The sequence below is a fragment of the Ictalurus furcatus genome, chromosome 10 (assembly GCF_023375685.1).
Source record: "Ictalurus furcatus strain D&B chromosome 10, Billie_1.0, whole genome shotgun sequence".
In the NCBI taxonomy this organism is placed as follows: domain Eukaryota; kingdom Metazoa; phylum Chordata; class Actinopteri; order Siluriformes; family Ictaluridae; genus Ictalurus; species Ictalurus furcatus.
Window position 1 is genome coordinate 30,307,696 of NC_071264.1, and position 18,921 is coordinate 30,326,616.

General features: G+C 45.5%; 1 protein-coding gene across 12 annotated transcripts in view; it reads left to right on the top strand.

The window, feature by feature from the left end:
- sox6 (SRY-box transcription factor 6) overlaps positions 1 to 18,921 on the top strand; it is a 194,225-nt gene that overhangs the window by 119,501 nt on the left and 55,803 nt on the right. For 10 of the 12 annotated variants that reach the window (XM_053634385.1, XM_053634387.1, XM_053634392.1 and 7 more), the window contains one exon: positions 16,224 to 16,347. In XM_053634385.1, coding sequence (XP_053490360.1) covers positions 16,224 to 16,347 — 124 coding nt within the window. The remainder of the gene's footprint in view (positions 1 to 16,223; positions 16,348 to 18,921) is intronic. The other 2 variants (XM_053634383.1, XM_053634390.1) reach the window with 1 other exon arrangement.

An 18,921-nucleotide genomic window follows, 5' to 3' on the forward strand; every position in this document is an offset into this window, starting at 1 on the left:
GTGGATTGGGGTTGGAATTACAGCGTGGATAGTGGTTGGGATTACAGCGTGGATTGGGGTTGGGATTACAGCGTGGATTGGGGTTGGGATTACAGCGTGGATTGGGGTTGGGATTACAGCGTGGATTGTGGTTGGAATTACAGCGTGGATTGGGGTTGGGATTACAGCGTGGATTGTGGTTGGAATTACAGCGTGGATTGGGGTTGGGATTACAGCGTGGATTGTGGGGATTACAGCGTGGATTGGGGTTGGAATTACAGCGTGGATTGGGGTTGGGATTACAGCGTGGATTGTGGTTGGAATTACAGCGTGGATTGGGGTTGGGATTACAGCGTGGATAGTGGTTGGGATTACAGCGTGGATTGGGGTTGGGATTACAGCGTGGATTGTGGTTGGAATTACAGCGTGGATTGGGGTTGGGATTACAGCGTGGATTGTGGGGATTACAGCGTGGATTGGGGTTGGAATTACAGCGTGGGTTGGGGTTGGGATTACAGCGTGGATTGTGGTTGGGATTACAGCGTGGATTGGGGTTGGGATTACAGCGTGGATTAGGGTTGGGATTACAGCGTGGATTGGGGTTGGGATTACAGCGTGGATTGTGGTTGGAATTACAGCGTGGATTGGGGTTGGGATTACAGCGTGGATTGGGGTTGGGATTACAGCGTGGGTTGGGGTTGGGATTACAGCGTGGATTGGGGTTGGGATTACAGCGTGGATTGGGGTTGGGATTACAGCGTGGATTGGGGTTGGAATTACAGCGTGGATTGGGGTTGGGATTACAGCGTGGATTGTGGTTGGAATTACAGCGTGGATTGGGGTTGGGATTACAGCGTGGATTGGGGTTGGAATTACAGCGTGGATAGGGGTTGGGATTACAGCGTGGATTGGGGTTGGGATTACAGCGTGGATTGGGGTTGGGATTACAGCGTGGATTGTGGTTGGAATTACAGCGTGGATTGGGGTTGGGATTACAGCGTGGATTGGGGTTGGGATTACAGCGTGGATTGGGGTTGGGATTACAGCGTGGGTTGGGGTTGGGATTACAGCGTGGATTGGGGTTGGGATTACAGCGTGGGTTGGGGTTGGGATTACAGCGTGGGTTGGGGTTGGGATTACAGCGTGGATTGGGGTTGGGATTACAGCGTGGGTTGGGGTTGGGATTACAGCGTGGATTGTGGTTGGGATTACATCGCTACGTGACATTTCCTTTTTCACAACTCACTCCCTTGCATTTATTTCGCCTTGAAAACCTCATGACTTTCACATCACTTCACACACATCACTCACATCACATCACACTCGAACAAACAGAGCAATTAAACACAAACCTCACATCTCACGCTGCGATCATCAGCGTTTCCTTTTTCTCATATATATATATTTATATATGTATATATGAGCTTCTGGAATCCTCCCCTGATCGACTCGTTATGTCCGAACCTGTTGGTTTAAGAGATTTATATTTATTTTATTATTTCTCCCAAAGCACCGTTGACTTCCGGAATCTGATTGGTCAGACGGTGTTGATTTAATGTTCTATAACAGCAGTCGTTTCTATAGTTACGGCACAGAGGTCAGACTACGACGTGTCGTTCTTTAATAAATAAATAAATAGTAATTATTGGCAAAGCGCTGCTGCATAAGAGGAATAAAACACTCGGGGACATGCTGTTACTGTAGTGTGTAGTGTATGTATAGTGTGTGTGTGTAGTGTGTGTGTGTGTGTGTAGTGTGTGTGTGTGAAACTACTCGCCCCAGCTGCGTTAGTCTCAGGTTGATTTAGACTTCAGGCCTGGAGTCTCTGACTGGCACAGCGCCATACATTCCTGCACGCTGGGGCTGGTACGGTGCGATCCGAGGTGAGGTGACACGAGCACAAAGAACACACACACACATGTACACACACACACACACATACGTACACACACACATACACACACATACACACACAGGTGGAGAGCCTTAACTCATATGCATGTATTCACACATCACACACCCTTAACACAGAAGAAGAAGGATACCCCAGACGTTGTTCTGGATCTTATCTTCATGAGCTGTAGCCTTGAATCCCACCATCATAGCACCTGTCTCACACACACACACACACACACACACACACACACACACACACAGAGAGTAGGGTTATAGGTGATCATGTCTTGCTCAGATGTGGACAGAGACGCCGTTTGTTCAGCTCCTGTGTTTTACATCCACTCGACTCTTCTTCACGTTGCCTTTCACGTCCTCCTCTTCTTCCACTCTTCTCCTCTTCCTCCTCTTCTCCCACTCTTCTCCTCTTCCTCCTCTTCTCCCACTCTTCTCCTCTTCCTCCTCTTCTCCCACTCTTCTCCTCTTCCTCCTCTTCCTCCACTCCTCTCCTCTTCCTCCTCTTCCTCCACTCTTCTCCTCTTCCTCCTCTTCTCCCACTCTTCTCCTCTTCCTCCTCTTCTTCCACTCTTCTCCTCTTCCTCCTCTTCTCCCACTCTTCTCCTCTTCCTCCTCTTCTCCCACTCTTCTCCTCTTCCTCCTCTTCTCCCACTCTTCTCCTCTTCCTCCACTCCTCTCCTCTTCCTCCTCTTCCCCCACTCCTCTCCTCTTCCTCCTATTCTCCCACTCTTCTCCTCTTCCTCCTCTTCTCCCACTCTTCTCCTCTTCCTCCACTCCTCTCCTCTTCCTCCTCTTCCCCCACTCCTCTCCTCTTCCTCCTATTCTCCCACTCTTCTCCTCTTCCTCCTCTTCTCCCACTCTTCTCCTCTTCCTCCTCTTCCTCCACTCCTCTCCTCTTCCTCCTCTTCCCCCACTCCTCTCCTCTTCCTCCTCTTCTCCCACTCTTCTCCTCTTCCTCCTCTTCCCCCACTCCTCTCCTCTTCCTCCTCTCCTCTCCTCTTCCTCCTCTTGTCCCACTCCTCTCCTCTTCCTCCTCTTCCCCCACTCCTCTCCTCTTCCTCCTCTTCTCCCACTCTTCTCCCACTCCTCTCCTCTTCCTCCTCTTCTCCCACTCTTCTCCCACTCCTCTCCTCTTCCTCCTCTTCTCCTCCTCTTCTCCTACTCTTCTCCTCTTCCTTCAACTCGTCCAAGTCACTTCATCTCCTTTAGTTGAACGAAATGGACGGCGCATCAGCATTTCTGCCGTTAGTATAAAATGAGAAAATAAGCTTTCCAGAACACAGGTCACGTTCTTGCAGTTCTGCTGAAGAGGAACGTCTTTGTCTCATGGTCATAATAATCTTTCTTTATATTTCACAAAGGATTAAACATTACACACAGAATAAAACGATTTATACTGCACGATTATACACAAGTGAAAATGAAAAATTCGTGATTAGGATGAACGGTACAAGATGTTAGTGCAGCTGTTCGTTAATAGCGACATGAACGAAACAATATTCAAGCGAAAGGTTCTGCAGAGAACCATCACGTGTTTCCGTAGTGGGACAAACACGAGAACCTTCTGGTCCGAGAGGAGCCCGTTAAACATGTCGTCGGGTTATAATAATCCATACAACAGCGGACGAACGTTAACGATAAACGTCACGATCGTATCTGATATCGGTCGGCTGCATTGTCCGGAATGAAAGGAAGTAAATGAATAGGATTTTCCCCCACACGTAGACGTAAACGATGGATTATGAGGTCACGGAAACGCCGGGTGGGTTTGAGATTTGACTTCAGTGTCTGGGTTCGAGTCTGTCCCTGCTGCCCGAGTGCCGAGTGCGCGGTTCCAGCGAAAATTGTTGTCAGTGCTCACTTCAAAGCGGGAAAAGCTTTCCTCTCATGTGGTTTTAAATGGTGTGGGGGAGCAGCAGGGGGCTTCCAAGGGTTAAATGATAATAACTGCACACACGCGGCCCCCCAGATAAAGGATTCGTTTTAATTATACAGAACTAACCACCTCCACGCCGGTGCCAGACAGACTGCAATAAAAATAAAGAGAATCTCTGCAGACCTGTGTGCGTGCGAGTGTGTGTGTGTGTGTGTGTGTGTGTGTGCATTTATCTCTGTCTGTGTACAAGTATTGTTAACAGACTGAGGGACCAGTTGGACTAGAGGGCCTCCAGGACATGGCTTTGTTCCTGTGAGCTGACAGGCATATGTCTCTGTGTGTGTGTGTGTGTGTGTGTGTGTGTGTGTGTGTGAGGTTGATCTCTCTCATATGTGTGCCATTTCCCCAGGCCCACTGGGAGGCTGCCCTGAGAGAATGGTTTAGTCATGAGAGAGGGACAGGAAGTGGGAGCAGGGGTCAGACTAAAGGGTTAATCAGAGACAGCTTTCTGCTCTCAACACACAAGAAACACACAAAAAAAATATCCACACAAGAAACACAACACGTGTCTATCTGCTGCTCCGATACAAAGCCCTCATACCAGCATCTCATACCAGGTGATACTCCGTGACATAAGTCTAGTGTACGCCGTCACGCTAATGAGCAGACTCGGCAGAAAGAGTTCATCGCTAGCAATGCACGACAGCCACCAGCGCCGCGGCACATGCTAGCTATACGAGAAAAAAAAGCCTGCCTACGATGCACTTATCCAGTATGTTGACGATCTCTTGCCCTCTCTTGACGATCTATCGCCGGCAACCAGGGATTGTACCCGACGTGATAAAAACCTAAAACGTACTGCTGTACAGACGCGACATCTTTTTTTCCGACATGTAACTCGCTCGTCTTCGCTACGACCCGAGTCGTGCAGCTAGCTTCGTTTAAAATCGACTCGCTGACATTAGTAAGGATATCACGGCGGATATAAACAGAGCCGAATAAAATTATGCCACGTATGATTTAGTCACGCGTGGGTTTTTAACACTAGCCTGGTGCTAATCCATCGCGTCCGTCAGTGAAGACGGTAAAGATAGGACACGCCCACCAGCGACCGACCTAGCGCAACGTTCGATCTACGTTTGATTGAAGTTGTAATAATCTCATTTCGATCCGATTTGGATTTGGAAATTTCTATCATGCATACGACACAGCGTTTATTATTCAGTGTTTATTGCTCTGCGTCTGTTAATAACTGCCGTAAGTCAGCCGTTCGTTACTCTGCGTTTTATCGTCGTTTTATCGTCCTCGATGCGGTTATTATAAGTGGTGAACGTGTCAGAGACACTCTGTAGTATGTCTTGGTTATAAACACACCGAGACCTGTCGTGTCGTGCGTTACGAATTCGTTATGAACGCGTCCGTAGTTCTTTATATAGGAATCGTTAGCAGTAAATTTCAGTAGGAGAGAGATGGAAAGGGGGTTTTTGGTTTGAAGTCTTACGATTGAGGAATATCGGAATAACAGGAGTGTGTTCTCGGCGAGCGTTCCACTCCCTCTCTCCTTCTCGCGCACACACACACACACACACACACACACACACACAGTGTTACGGCCCAGTGACAGAATTCACAGAGGGAGTTTAATAAAGAGAAACCCTGTCCTCCACCGCAGCCCCAAAGAGCCGCCTAATTAAACACCCAGGCCTTTGTGGCCCTCATACGTGTATCTTTTCCTGAGAGAAAAGGATAGTGCAGCTTTTCTTTTCACCCTTTCTGTCCTGGCGTGAAGCGAGGCTCCTGACGAGGTCGCACAATCACGCATTGTTCAGGTGAACGCCATTTGTACGAGCTGGCTTCTCCGAGCTGCTAAATTAGCTCCTTGTTTTCACGCTCGGCCTGGCCGAAGGTGCTAGGAAACGTAGAAAACGCTGCAGAAAGCATGGCTTTTTTCCCCCCTAGCAATGCATCATTATTTATTTATATATTTAGCTGTGGATCGCTTCACTTAACAATCATATTGCTCTCCTATTATTCAGCCGCTCTCGATGAAGCTAATTAGCGCAGCTTTGTCTTTAGCCCTGAGCAATTTGGTTTGACTTTTTAATTCAGTGAACAGCGATTGAACAGCGGTATTTCATTACGCTCGTTCACATTCTTTCGCCCAGCACTGTATAGACTAGTGTTGAATTATTCCATGTTCTTTTTTTTTTTTTTTTTGGTGTGTGTGTTTTTTTTTTCTAGATAAATATAGGGGTGGCTAATTGAACAGAGATAACACTCCTAATTTGCCTCTTGCTAGATGTGTTCTGTTGTCTCCCAGCGCTCTTGTGATCTCTTATGCTAAAGTCCCTATTCATACGCCGACAATGCCGAAAACAAGCCGCTCTGAAAAAAGAATGTGTTGCCAATTAGCATTGTCTATCAGGCAAATAGAGTGTAATAAGGAAGGAAACGAGTGTGGGAATGTGTGCGAGAGGGAACGAGAACGCTTTTTGCCCTGCGTTCTTTTTTCTTTCTTTTTTCTTTTTTTTTTTTTAACAAAGTGCACTATGCTAGCTTTTCTCCTAGCAGGATTAGAGCCATAACAGTCTCATCAAATGCACTTGGCTCGAGCCCAGTGCGATGGAGCCTGAACCAGCCTCATCCTCCATTTAGTGAGAGGCTTTAGCTGATGAAGATCCCAGCACGCGAGAGCAGAGATAAAAGAAAGCGGTGACCCGACTCATTAGCCCCCTTTGATTTAATATATTGACACTTGGATACAAATAATTCCATTTAGCTTGCTCGGTTGGAGAGGTTGTGTGTGTGTGTGTGTGTGTGTGTGTGTGTGTGGCGGGGGGAGGGGGTGGATTGAGTTGAGGATCAATTTAATTAGTTATGAAATGTGACTTCTTGTCAGGAAGCAGAATAAACGCTGACGTTAAATAAAGTCATGTGCAATTGGAACAATAAAGCTTTCGCAGAGCCCCCGTGTTAAAACTTAATGACGCACAAAAATGGGCCTAATAAGCTACAACCTCAGCAAAGAGCCGTGATGGTTCTGAAATTAAGCTAAGTGGATGGAAGCGGAACGGTTAATGTCGTTTAAACAAGTTCTAAAGTCAGGAGTATAAATACCGACCTAGCATTCGAGAAGAACTAGAGAGAGTTACTGTTACCGCTCCAAGCACGTCTCCTGAGTGTTTTGTTCCTCTCGCACCGCAGCACTTTACCAGGATATTTATAATTACGGCATCTAGTAGACGCCCTTATCCAGAGCGACTTACATTTCTTATCTCATTTTATACATCTGAGCAGTTGCGGGTTAAGGGCCTCGCTTAAGGGCCCAACAGTGGCAGCTTGACAGTGCTGGGATTTGCACTCACGACCTTCCGATCAGGAGTCCACTGCCCTCTTTTTTTATCCGTTTATGGTTATATTTAACATGTTCGTTCCTGTTCTCACTTACGCTACAGCAGATATAGTTACAGCTTTTACCTCTGACTGTTACAAAGTGCTGACACTGGAGACTCCTTCTATAAATGCCTCCTCTCAGATCAGCCATTCCTTGCGATTCTAGTCGTGTTTATTCCTCGTGGAACGTCCGCCTCGTGAACGAGCTGAGTAGAAACGATGACGTGTTAGACCAAGCGCATTAATATAAACCGCACTGCTGTTACAGAGAATTACTCGACACCTTTTGACCAATCAGATGGCAGAATTCAACAGTGCTGTGGTGTACCGCGTTTCACAAAAGTACCATAATATTAAATGTAACTATGTGTTGCTCGTTAATTCGTTCATTTTTTTTTTTTTAAGTGCCATGGTTGGAAAATAACTGTGGTATAAGAGGAATAAAACACACAGGGACTTGCTGTTGTAGGAAAAGAATGATGGTTAGGGGGTGGGAACAGTATCTGTGCTTCATGACACCGCCGTGCACATTAGTAAACAGATGTAAGTCCGTCCTCTGCAGGATTTCTGGTAATTAACAGCGGAGCATTGTGTCCCGACACCTTGGCAGCTAAGCCGTGCTAATGAAGGTGCTCGGCACTCTGTCGAGGCTGTCACATGAACAGTTCCGACGTGCGAAGTCACACCTGGGTGCAGCTGGAATAAGTCACGTGAAGGATTTTCGGAGTTTTTCTGATAACATATGCCTCGGCGTTGCGCGAGCTCTGAACGAACAAAAGAAATCGTCTCAATCGCGCGTCACGCGAAGACGTCTCGAGTGCGTGGCTGATAAAGCTGTAGGTCAGGTCTGTAAGTGGTATAAAGCAGCGACTGTTTGGGGCTCGAGACCACCTGTCGAGTCCGTTTTTTTGGGTTTTTTTTTGAAGCGCTAGTGAGCGCTTGGTAAATATCTGGCAGCGAACAGATCCTGTAGTGTCGAGTGGACTCGGTTTCCCTCGCTGTGTTTTCTCAGTTAATGTTGAGCAAACTGTTTTGTCTTTGCGTTGGCTTTTTAACACGGCCCTTCAGCCTCCGTAGCGGGCGCACACACTCAAACACACACACAGATCTGGAAAAATAAGAGGGGTGGGGGGGTGGGGGAGGCATTAATAGTCTCTACTGTGTGTGTCCAGCCGGCAGTTTAGAAAGGGGGCCCGTGTTTTCTTAGGGCTAGGGTGGCAAAGCAAAGCATTCAGCCCCTGTGCCTCACGGCACAAAAAAAGGGCTGCTTTGTTTTTCGGACGGGGCAGACGAGAGTCCTAGCATTCCCTCGCCGAACACAATGAATGGCCCGTTTTGTCCTTCGTCCGTTTTTCATAGACGATGAATTGTTGTCTTTTTCCCCCCCCCCTTCCCTACTCTCCTTTTTTCTTTTTTTTTTTTTGAAAAAAAAAAATCATAATTATTCCGACCCCGTCACTTGGTGTGCACATGACATTCGAGTGCGTTTTCGGGTCCCGGCTGCGCTCATGTGCGTGCAATAAAGTCTTGAGCGCAACAATCTCAGCTTTCTGCTGGACAACAGAACGGCCTCTGTTGTTCTTGTGCCGGCCCCAGCTGCTCGGAGGCAATTGTGAGGACACTGGCTCAGTCTCTACCCCCCTGGACCACAGGAAGAAGAGGAAGAAAGAGGAAGCGCTTCTCCCCGCTCTCTGTGCGGCTCCTTTATTAGATTATTGTGTGGCCTGATTCCACGTCTTCCCCCCTCGCTCCTGCCTTAGAACGCAAGAACGTTTCTTCATTAGGCTCCTGAAAGCTTGGAGGACGCCCGGACGAGCCGATACGTGTGTTTTGCGAATCGAGATCTGAAGAACAGATGGCCAGAAAGCGAGAGGATTGTTTTCACAATGATTGCGAATGACTCCTGTGGCTCGGGCGTGTTTTAAAGGACATTTACGTCGTTATTACAGCAAAAAAAACAAAAACAAATTCAAACATATGATAAGTACGGAATAAACCCCGGAGTGTTGTGCTGTTGTAGTAAAATTACGAGTGATAATAATAATCACAAGATGCTGTCCCGAAGATGTCAGAGAACAGTTACGCCTATACCTCTGACTGTTGCAAAGCGCTGACACTGGAGACTCCTTCCGTAAAAGTTAAATAAATGTCTCCTTACGTTTCTATTAGTGGAGCGTCCACCGTGCTGTGAATGAGCTGTTACTGTAGAAATGCTAACATTAATATAGACCAGAAAAAGCCACACCTTCTGACCAATCAGAATCCAGAATTCAACAGCACTGTGTTTATAACGTGAATTAAAGCTGGGCTTACGTTCCCCCCGAAATGTTTACTCCTTCGGTGAAATACGTTTTTATCAACACTCATCAAATTCTAGATAAAGTCTCATTAGCTATAAAGCAAGCTCCTTAGCTTTTACACAACAATTCTTACTTTTTTTTATTATTATTATTATTATTTAATTCATTTTGATAACCACGTCTCAGATAGTCTCTACATGTGTGATCAAGATCATATTTTATTCTCATACTATCCATGTCCATGGATTTGGGATGGATAAAAAGATTCTTTTTTTTTTTTTACAGGGATTATGACGCCGACCCCAGACTCGCATGCGGATTTATTTATTTATTTTCATTCTGTTCTGCCCTCATTACCCATGCCGTTTGAACGAATCCTCACGGGTATCTCCGCCGTAATTTCATGAGCGCGCGTTATCAGAACGCTGCCGTCTTTGTTTCCAAATCTGGATAATAATAATAAAAAAAAAGAAAACAAATCCTGCCAAAGATGGCACAGTGACCAGCGGTTAAAGGGAGGAATGTAGAGAGGGAAAGTGAATCCGTGAAATAGTACAGGAGGGGGTCGCAGATACCGTAGCACGAGGATACATGAAGAAAGCAGGGTGTGTTGGTGCGTGTTTCCTGGGCACGAAGCTGTTCGAGGACGGAGCCTTAGGCTCATCTTTGATATTTTATATGCAATACAAACCTAATTGGCTTAAATATTTACAAAGATAAATGACATTTCATCTTCTTGGAGGACTGATACAAGAAATCGCCTTAAGTATACATTTCAAAACACACATAGAGAGACACAGAGATCACATTTAACTTCTCCTCCATGTTCTTTGTACTTGGATTGTCCTCATTTACTCGTTTACTCATGTAGTCGGTTTTTTTTTTTAACCCTCTGAAAGAAGCACCACTTCATTTTCTTCCTTCGGAAGGATTCCTGAATCACGATTAAGAAAATAAAACCTATTTGCTTTGGTCCTAGGACTTGTTATGGTTGTTCTCAGCTCTTGTTTAGAGAGAGAAAGTCGAGTCCGAGGAAGGGGAACGGGGGCCGTCCTGCTTTTTAACAGCCCCTGGACTTAATATAGATATATTGGAATGGCACTTTTCCAAGAGGGCTTGTTTTACTGTGTAAGGAATTAGTGGAACAAGAAGTCGTCTATTGGTTATTCCTTGAGTCTGGCCGAGAGCAGGGCGGTGTCTGGTTTCTGTGCACCTAGCCCCCGTGTTTTACACACACACACACACACACACACACACACACACACACTGACCATGGGACACATGACACATTAGTCGCTGTCAGTCCAAGCTTTTGTGCACCAGCTAGTGGTGCCACACACACACACACACACACACACACACACACTCACTGTTTGCCTGTCTCTTCTGTGTAAACGTAGCCCGAGCCGGATTGGGATCGTGAGCATGCTCAACCCCCGTAGATGTTAATCTTTTACCTGTCAGTCCAAAAATACTTCAGAAGTCGATAAAGTCTTAAAGATGCCGGTGGGCTTGAGGCTTGAGGAAAGGGTTTGTGTTTGTGCCACACAAAGCTGCTTTGTTGTTGACCCAGAGCTGTGTCCATGGATCGGGAAGGGGGGGGGGTGTCTCCTGTATCGCAGGAGAGAACAATGCGACAAGTTGGCGGCAAGGAGGCGGAAAACCGGGCTTAATTCTGGCCCTGCGCAGAGGGATCAAAGTCCCACTCAGCCGTATCGATCCACACGCCCTGATTGCCATCGGGGACTGAAACAGCAGTCAGCAGCCCCACAGAATACCTGCCACACTGATAACAGCTCTCTCTCTGTGTGTGTGTGTGTGTGTGTGTGTGTGTGTGTGCATCACAATATATTTATACCTGTGTATGAATACAGACAAGTGAACGTAAAAATAAACAACAAACTCCAAATTCACTTACTCACAGACGTCTAAGGGACAGTGTTGAAATCAGTCACAGTTTAAATGACGTGATTATGAAACACAAATTTCGCGTTCATTCATTCTGCATGAGGAGTAAAGGTGTCCACGGACAGAAATGAGAGAGAGCTGTGCGTATGGAATTTTAGCTTAACTTTCCAACTTTCCAAAGAAGTTCCGGTTGCTTTATACTTTCCTGAAGGTTTTCATTTGGGGTATTCCACCGGGAACTACATTCTTCCTCCGAAAAAAGTAGTTCCCCCTCTGAAAGCACTGTTTCTACAGAAATATATCTTAATTCCTGAAAGACTTCTACAAATACATGTGTTCGGCATAAACGTTAATAGACAGACTTCAAAATCTGCCCTTCGACTTCCATGCTATGTGAGTTTGGAGTGTTCTGGTTGAAATTATCGTCTGTGGTAATCACACACACACACACACACACACACACACACACACTACAGATGTGGTACATAATAAAACGTTGAAGTATGACTTGAACTGATAAATGACCTGCGATGTGAGGCTAATATGTGCTCCGGGATCTCTGGGATTGTTTTATGAATTGATTTTCTCTCTCTCTTTCCTGGTGAGCTTCCAGAAAGTTCTTGCTGAGCTCGCTTCTACGGTAGCGGCGGCCGTGTTCACGCCGCTGGCGTTCGCCACATGCTTCGAGCTCAGGTTGCCAACTCCACTGGAATCCATTTGGCTTTTCAAAATGGATCCCTTAGGGTGATTTTCATTTCATCCGTTCAGGCTCGGGCAGCTCCGAGCCCCTCGGGGGAAAAACGTGTAAAGTGTCTGTGCTTACAGTAGCACTGGAAAACCTGTTCTTTTCTGCTAAAATTCTTCAGTCCAGCTTTCTCTTTTTTCCCTCACAAGAATTAGCGCAGTTGCACGTCACGTCTCGGACTCGCCTCGCTTGTCGGTGGCTCTTTTTTCAGAAGTTTCACACGTGGCGTCGAGTGCGTACATGTGAGTGCGTGCGTGCCGTTTTTTTTAACAACTCATAAGGGAAAGTGACGGAGGCGGGGAGGGATCGACGGGGAAAAGGTTCTACTCCCCACCCTTTATCTTATCTCGTCAAATTTGAAAGGCATTTTGGACGTGTTAAAACAACTCGTCCCGCTCACCGCCGCCGCCACCAAAGCCTCGGCCTGTCGCTGAAGAAGGGTGTCTCCTGGGTCCAGCTTGAGCGTGGGTGCTGACGGAGCGTAATCACGGCTTAGACACGTCCTCATAGAGCTCCCAAACATATGGAAATACAGACTTGCGTACAGTACGTCCGGAAAATACGCTGCGTAAACATCCTGGGGATTGTATATCTATACACATACGCAGAGTAGCATATATCTTCCATACGCGCACGCTACCTTGACAGTGTCACAGGCTTGACCCGTGTTCCCTGACCTTAGGATTAGCCTCTGTTGTAAACCATTACTGAATCTAAGTGCTGATGTCAACAGTTCCACTAACAACATTGATTAATCCATACCTTCCTATTTACTCAAAGCTTTTTTTCCTCCAACCCACATGCCAGGTTCTTTTCTTTTCTTTTTTTTTTTTGGGGTCGTTCAACCTATGTGATGGAACGTGAAGACAAGTTCACAGTGTTTCTTATTGTTGTTTTTTTTTTTTTTTTTTACAGCACGGTAACTATGTTAATAACTAGCTATGTCTGCACAGCACTGTTGAATTCTGGATTCTGATTGGTCAGGAGGTGCTCCGATAATAGTACATCTACAAATCCCAGGTTTATATTAATTTTACGCTATTTTTGTGGTTTCTTGTTTAAAAACAACAAGAAATACCTCTGTACAAACCTGGTACTTTTGACACGCACCTTCTACATTCATACCGTAGCGTAAGATAAGGCTTTTATTCTATCTCTCATTTCTTCCCGTCCGTGTGTAGACGGTCCACACACCCCGGTCTCGAATCTCCCAACGATTGCCACAGATGTTCTTCCCCCAACTAGTGCGAGTTACATCCTCTTCAGGGACAAACAATAGCACCTGTTCCTCATAAGTCGCAGCAAGGGCTCCTTCATGTATCTTTAATGAAGCTTTGGGGGCAGATGGCAGGAAAGAGCAGAACCCGGCGCTCGGGACGGGCTGGAAAACAAAAGCCGAGCAGGAGCGGGGTTATGACGGGAGCACGTCTTGCTCGTCTCTCACATCTGCTCGCTTCTGCAGATCAACAATCGGATAGTGACTCCAGTCGAGTATCCTCGACGGTCCACCACGAGGTGGCTGTTTTATTGAGAGATGGAAGACAGGAAGCAGTCAGCAGGAGAGATAAATCACACACAAAGAGCAAGAGACAGATTCACCAAGATATAATAATCAACCCTCTAAATGCGGTACGATATGCAATTTATCAAAATCCGCCTGTCTGAGTGCAGGCACTTAATTCCATTCTCTGTCTATCAGCAGTCAAAGCAAATTGCCAACGATAATCTTTAAATCTATACTGGCATTGTCTGCTCAGCTCGCCCGGCATTCATTAATTGACAACCCTCAAAGCTAACCTCCTCTAATAGCCCGTTATTTTGAAGCCCCTGATTTGATTTGCCACTCACTGATGTGCCGTGTGTAAATTAAAGTTTAATGTAAAGACCTCATTACTGCAAATCACAAGCGATCAAATGGAGGGTAGTTTATCCTTTCTTTTCTTTCTTTTTTTTCTTTTTTTTACCCGTTTATGTTTCCCCTGCTGTCGCTCCTTTTTATCCTTTTCCGATCACGCGGTGTATTTTTTAGAACGGAAGAACGTCCCGTAGATTTCGTTATATTGTCGTTTTCAGGATCAGGTGTTTCTGTACTGCCGAGTCGAGGTTTTCGGTCGCTGGACGTGAGATGACATGTCGGAGAATAGTTGCGTGTTGGTTCCACTTTAAGAGCAGATGTCGAATTCTTTTTTTTTCTCTTTTTTTCGACACCAATAGGAATAAAGACGGAGGTGATTATGTGTGCCGTCAGCCTTAATAACCTTCGACAGGAGACTGCAGGATGGGATTTAAGACGCACTTCATATCGCGAAGAACGAAACATTTTGCACATATTCTGAGCATCTGTGGGAAAAGTTATTATGGTTATTAACACTGACTCGTGAGGTCATTTACACGGACCCGTTTCCTTTTTCTTTCTCATTCAGCACATTTTTTTTTTTTTTTTTTTTTTTTTAATAAAGAAAAAAAAAGTCATTTTTTACACCTGATGAACCAGAAAACCAGTTTTACCAACAGGTGTCTAACACCAGCACAATGATAAATCTGCAGGTCCGGAGTTTAAAGTCAAACAGAAAAGTGCAATTTATTTATTTATTTATTTATTTATTTATTTTGCTTAGTAGAAATTTCTTTCTCTGAGATCAATATCATGGGTTTAAACACTTGTTTAAGCGCCAAGGGAGTATGGGGAATGGGGAAAGGGGAACGCGTTGCGAAACCAAGCTTTAGCATTAGAGGCTTGGGGAAGGCAATAGTTGAAAAAAATAAATAAAAGTGGTGATCACACGCAGACCTCAGCGAGAATGGATAGGAGAAAAATAAAATCGTGGTGGTGGCACGGAGCAGGTTGATTTCATGCCCCAATGCTGCGGCAGTAATTGCACCCAGACCAGTTTTTATTGCGAGTTGATTTTAAAGAGGCTTGAACGGCGAAACGCTTCGTAACGTGTTTATTTTGGTGGGGCCGACCTTTATTAACCCCGTTCTCCAGTCGGATCCCCCCAAGGTGGGCCTGCCCGGCTGGGCGTTAAGTCTCGCAGGCCCACGGTAGCAGGACTGCAGCTTATCATGCATATTCAGGAAGCAGGGGATGACAGCTAGATTGGGCCCAGCCAATGCTCTACAAACATATGGGTTTCTAAGCTGCTGTGGCTTGTTCCCAAAACATACCAGCTTTCTTTCTCTTTGTCTCGCTTCGCCTGGGTCTGTTTTTCCTCTCATTCTTTGTCCCACATGGAATATTAATACACACACACACACACACACACACACGCACGCACACAGTGATCCCACAACGATCTCAATGTGTCCTGATGTAGCGTGTGATGGCAGGTTAGCAGAAAGTCAAGGATAAAGATGTTGAAGGTTAATAACAGAACAGAGAAGACATCTTGATGGTTAATGGGCCAGTGTTGAGTCACATTACAAATGAAATACCTCGAACAGGACAGGAGCGTCCATGCTTTTCAGCTTCAGGGCTAAAAAAAAAGAGGCTTCTTTTTTTTTTTTTTGCTTGTTTGTTTTTGGGAGGAATTTATGGGAATGCCTGCACTTTTATTGTCTATGTATACGATCTTTCAGTTTTATACAATGAGCCTGATATATCGGCCAGGATCTTGTCCTCTGTCCTCCATACGTGAACGATCCCGTCCTGAGGGCGCGCTTTAGCCGAAGAGAATCTCAATTATGGGTCTGCAAAGACTGTTTTGCTTTAGGAAGTTGCAGTCATGACAGTTTGTCATTCCTACCCCCCGCAAGGTGCGCTAAGATTCCCACGCTTCAACCTTAACACTTTACGAGTAAAGTCTGGTCTATAAAAGGAAAAAATAAAAAATACGACACTGTCTCTGTAGGTAAAAACAAATAAAGGTCAATTTCACAATGAATCTGGCCTTTTCCACTTTATTAGATTAAAGGGAAGATGTGAAGCCAGTGCTGTTTAACCGCTTTCTCGTGTGTTTGTGTGTGTGTGTGTGTGTGTGTGTGTCCATGTCCGAGTCCTTACATGTGAGTGGTGGGTATTAGATGCAAGTATTGTGAACAAGGCAGGGGGTTATGTCGGCTGTCAAACGGCGTTAGGCCCTTGTGTGATCTCTTTTCTCTCTGTGTTCAGCAGGTCCAGGGTCACATGCCTCCTCTCATGATCCCCATTTTTCCACATGACCAGCGCACTCTGGCTGCCGCCGCCGCCGCCCAGCAGGGCTTCCTTTTCCCCCCAGGCATGTCCTACAAGCCAGGTAGGAGCTCCCTCTCTTGATCTGTCTCTTTATTGTGTTTCTCTGTGCAACTGTGACTGCACAGAATTGTGTGCAAAAGTGTTTTGACCTTTCTGTCAAGATAAACGGAGAGGGTTCTGAGTTAATTAAATGTCAAATAAAATCTATCTTTGTATCAAGTTAGCTAAGATAGGACAGGTATATCGTTACCGTCAGGTAACTGTATTCATTTGGGACGCCAGTGAAGATTTACGCCCCCCCCCCCCCCAAAAAAAATGTTTTGTTATCAGATTAACAGGGAAAATGTCTGCCGTGTGGAAATATTTCACGGTTTCTATAAAGGACGTTAGTTCCTTCAGTGGGAATATGCATCATTCTTTTTTCAAGGTTAACAAGTCTGAATATCTTTCCTTGACTTTCCTTCACTACCGAGCCATTTGATCAGGTCCACGTACCACACAGGTCACTTTATATCTATACAATCACTGATCTGTTGCTTTCTACAATATATTGGCCTGCCTTTACCCCACGCGTAGATGGAAAGGGACCGACGAACTAAAGTGTTTGTGTCACACTAATTCTTAAGGAAAAAAGAAAGAATAATAATTTACTAAAGGTAAAAAATGCCCTGCTTGGTAGTAACGGATGCTCCACGGTCACCTGCCAGATGGCAGCCGGGGAAATGAGCCTGCAGTCTGTTGTAATTTGGTAAGCCTTGCTTGGACATCACAACCTGTAGATGTCCTTTAAGGCTGTGAGTTTGTAGCCTGTGATGTTCATCGCTGTTCTCACCACTCTCTGGAGAGTCTTGCGGCTGCAACGAGAGCATCTGCCACGCCAGACAGTGATGCAGCCCGTTAGGATGGTGTTTACGGTTTAGTGATAGAAGGTGCTGGTTGTATTGAGGCCAAAATTCTTCTGAGGCCATCCAAAGAAAGGGAGTATATCGACCGAAAAAAACCGAGTCATGTCCATGGAAGGACCGATTCACCTTTCTGGAACTTTCAGATGTTCATCAACACCACAGAATACCAGAATAGGGATGTAGGCCTGGAGAATAATGCATATAGGATCTATGCGGGCTGGAATGTAATCAGTACATCAGCATGAAAGTGTCTCCATTTCACCGTCCAGGAATCTTCTGTCCCTATTAACAGCATCTTAAACTGTCCATGGTTGAATGTAGATTCAGCCTCGATGTAAACCGTTGAACTTAATTGTTATTAGAAGGCGCACTGGAGAAGTTCCTCATATTCTTCTCCTCTCCTACGTTGCATGGGCCAAACGTTTTGTGAGCCCCGAAGAATGCTCCGTCATTGATTTAGTGTAGTGCATAGAGAATGGTAACCTGCACTCAAGTGTACTGTTTCCCCTGCAGGGTGGACCGCCTCTGGGAGCTTTGCATCTCCTACCTGTCCTGGCATGTTCTCCTTCACCTTTTGTGAAAAAGAGAATTGCTCCTCACGCAAGCATTCCAAATCTGAAAACAAATTTGCAGGAAATTGCTACAACATGCACGCTGACTCTTTGCCAGGCCGCTAACCCGTCACCCAATCCCTCATTGTTCTCGATCACTTTGTGTATTTTTGCTTTGTGTAATTAAAAAAAAGCTCTCTCTTTCTCTTTCTCTCTCTCTCTCTCTCTCTCTCTCTCTCTCTCTCTCTTTCCTTTCTTCTGTTGACTATTGACTATTAGGCCAGTGAGACGAGTGAAATGCTGAGGCGAGGATTTTCCCTTTATTTCTTCCTTGCTGATCTGTCTATAGATATATCTGTGGACCTGGGGAAATACCACGGAAATGGAAATGAAGGACAGATAAAAAAAAAAAAAAAAGATAGGGAAAAAGTGAGAGAAGATTCAGGAAATAGAAATTTGTGTCAGTGCAGGTTAGAAGGCCATGAGAAGGCTATGTCTAACGTGGCCTGTTTTAGATGTTATGAAAAACACATTTGTTGTAAGCATCACATCAAAAGGAAAAAAAAAAATGACAGTAAAGATCAGAGTTGGGATAAAAGGACTGGAAGACAGCAGGTGAAAGGCGGAATATTATAAGGTGTGGTAACGCATCTGATAAATGAACTATAAAGGTGAGCGATGAAAAAGGAAGTCAGCTATTTTGAAACTAACGAGGCATGACAGGCTGAACAAAGAGCCTGAGGGGATTCTTTTCCCCCGTTTGATTTTTTAATATGTATGACACTGCAAGTATTTTTTTTTTATCCACTACAAATAACAGAAGCTATAATGAAATCTTTTGTGTGCATGGAGCACCTGCATTATTCATAAGTTTATAAAGCAGCACAGAGCAGAAAAGTCTAGAAAACGAGCCGCATCGTTGACGGCCAGCGTGGCTCGCGACGTGATAACGTGATCGTACGAGGCTGATGCAAAGCTCCCGCTGATGTTTCTGGCACCCCATGTGAGGAGCATTCAGCCCAGCATTGAGGTCTCAGTGAAGGTCCAGCGCTGATGACATGCTGATGACTTCCAACCCAGCTGTGAAGCGCCAGTGCTTCACTTTCTTTCACACTGTGCCTAATGTCCCGGGCATTTTTACTCATCCTTTACCCATGGAGATGAGTGGAGGACAGGGGA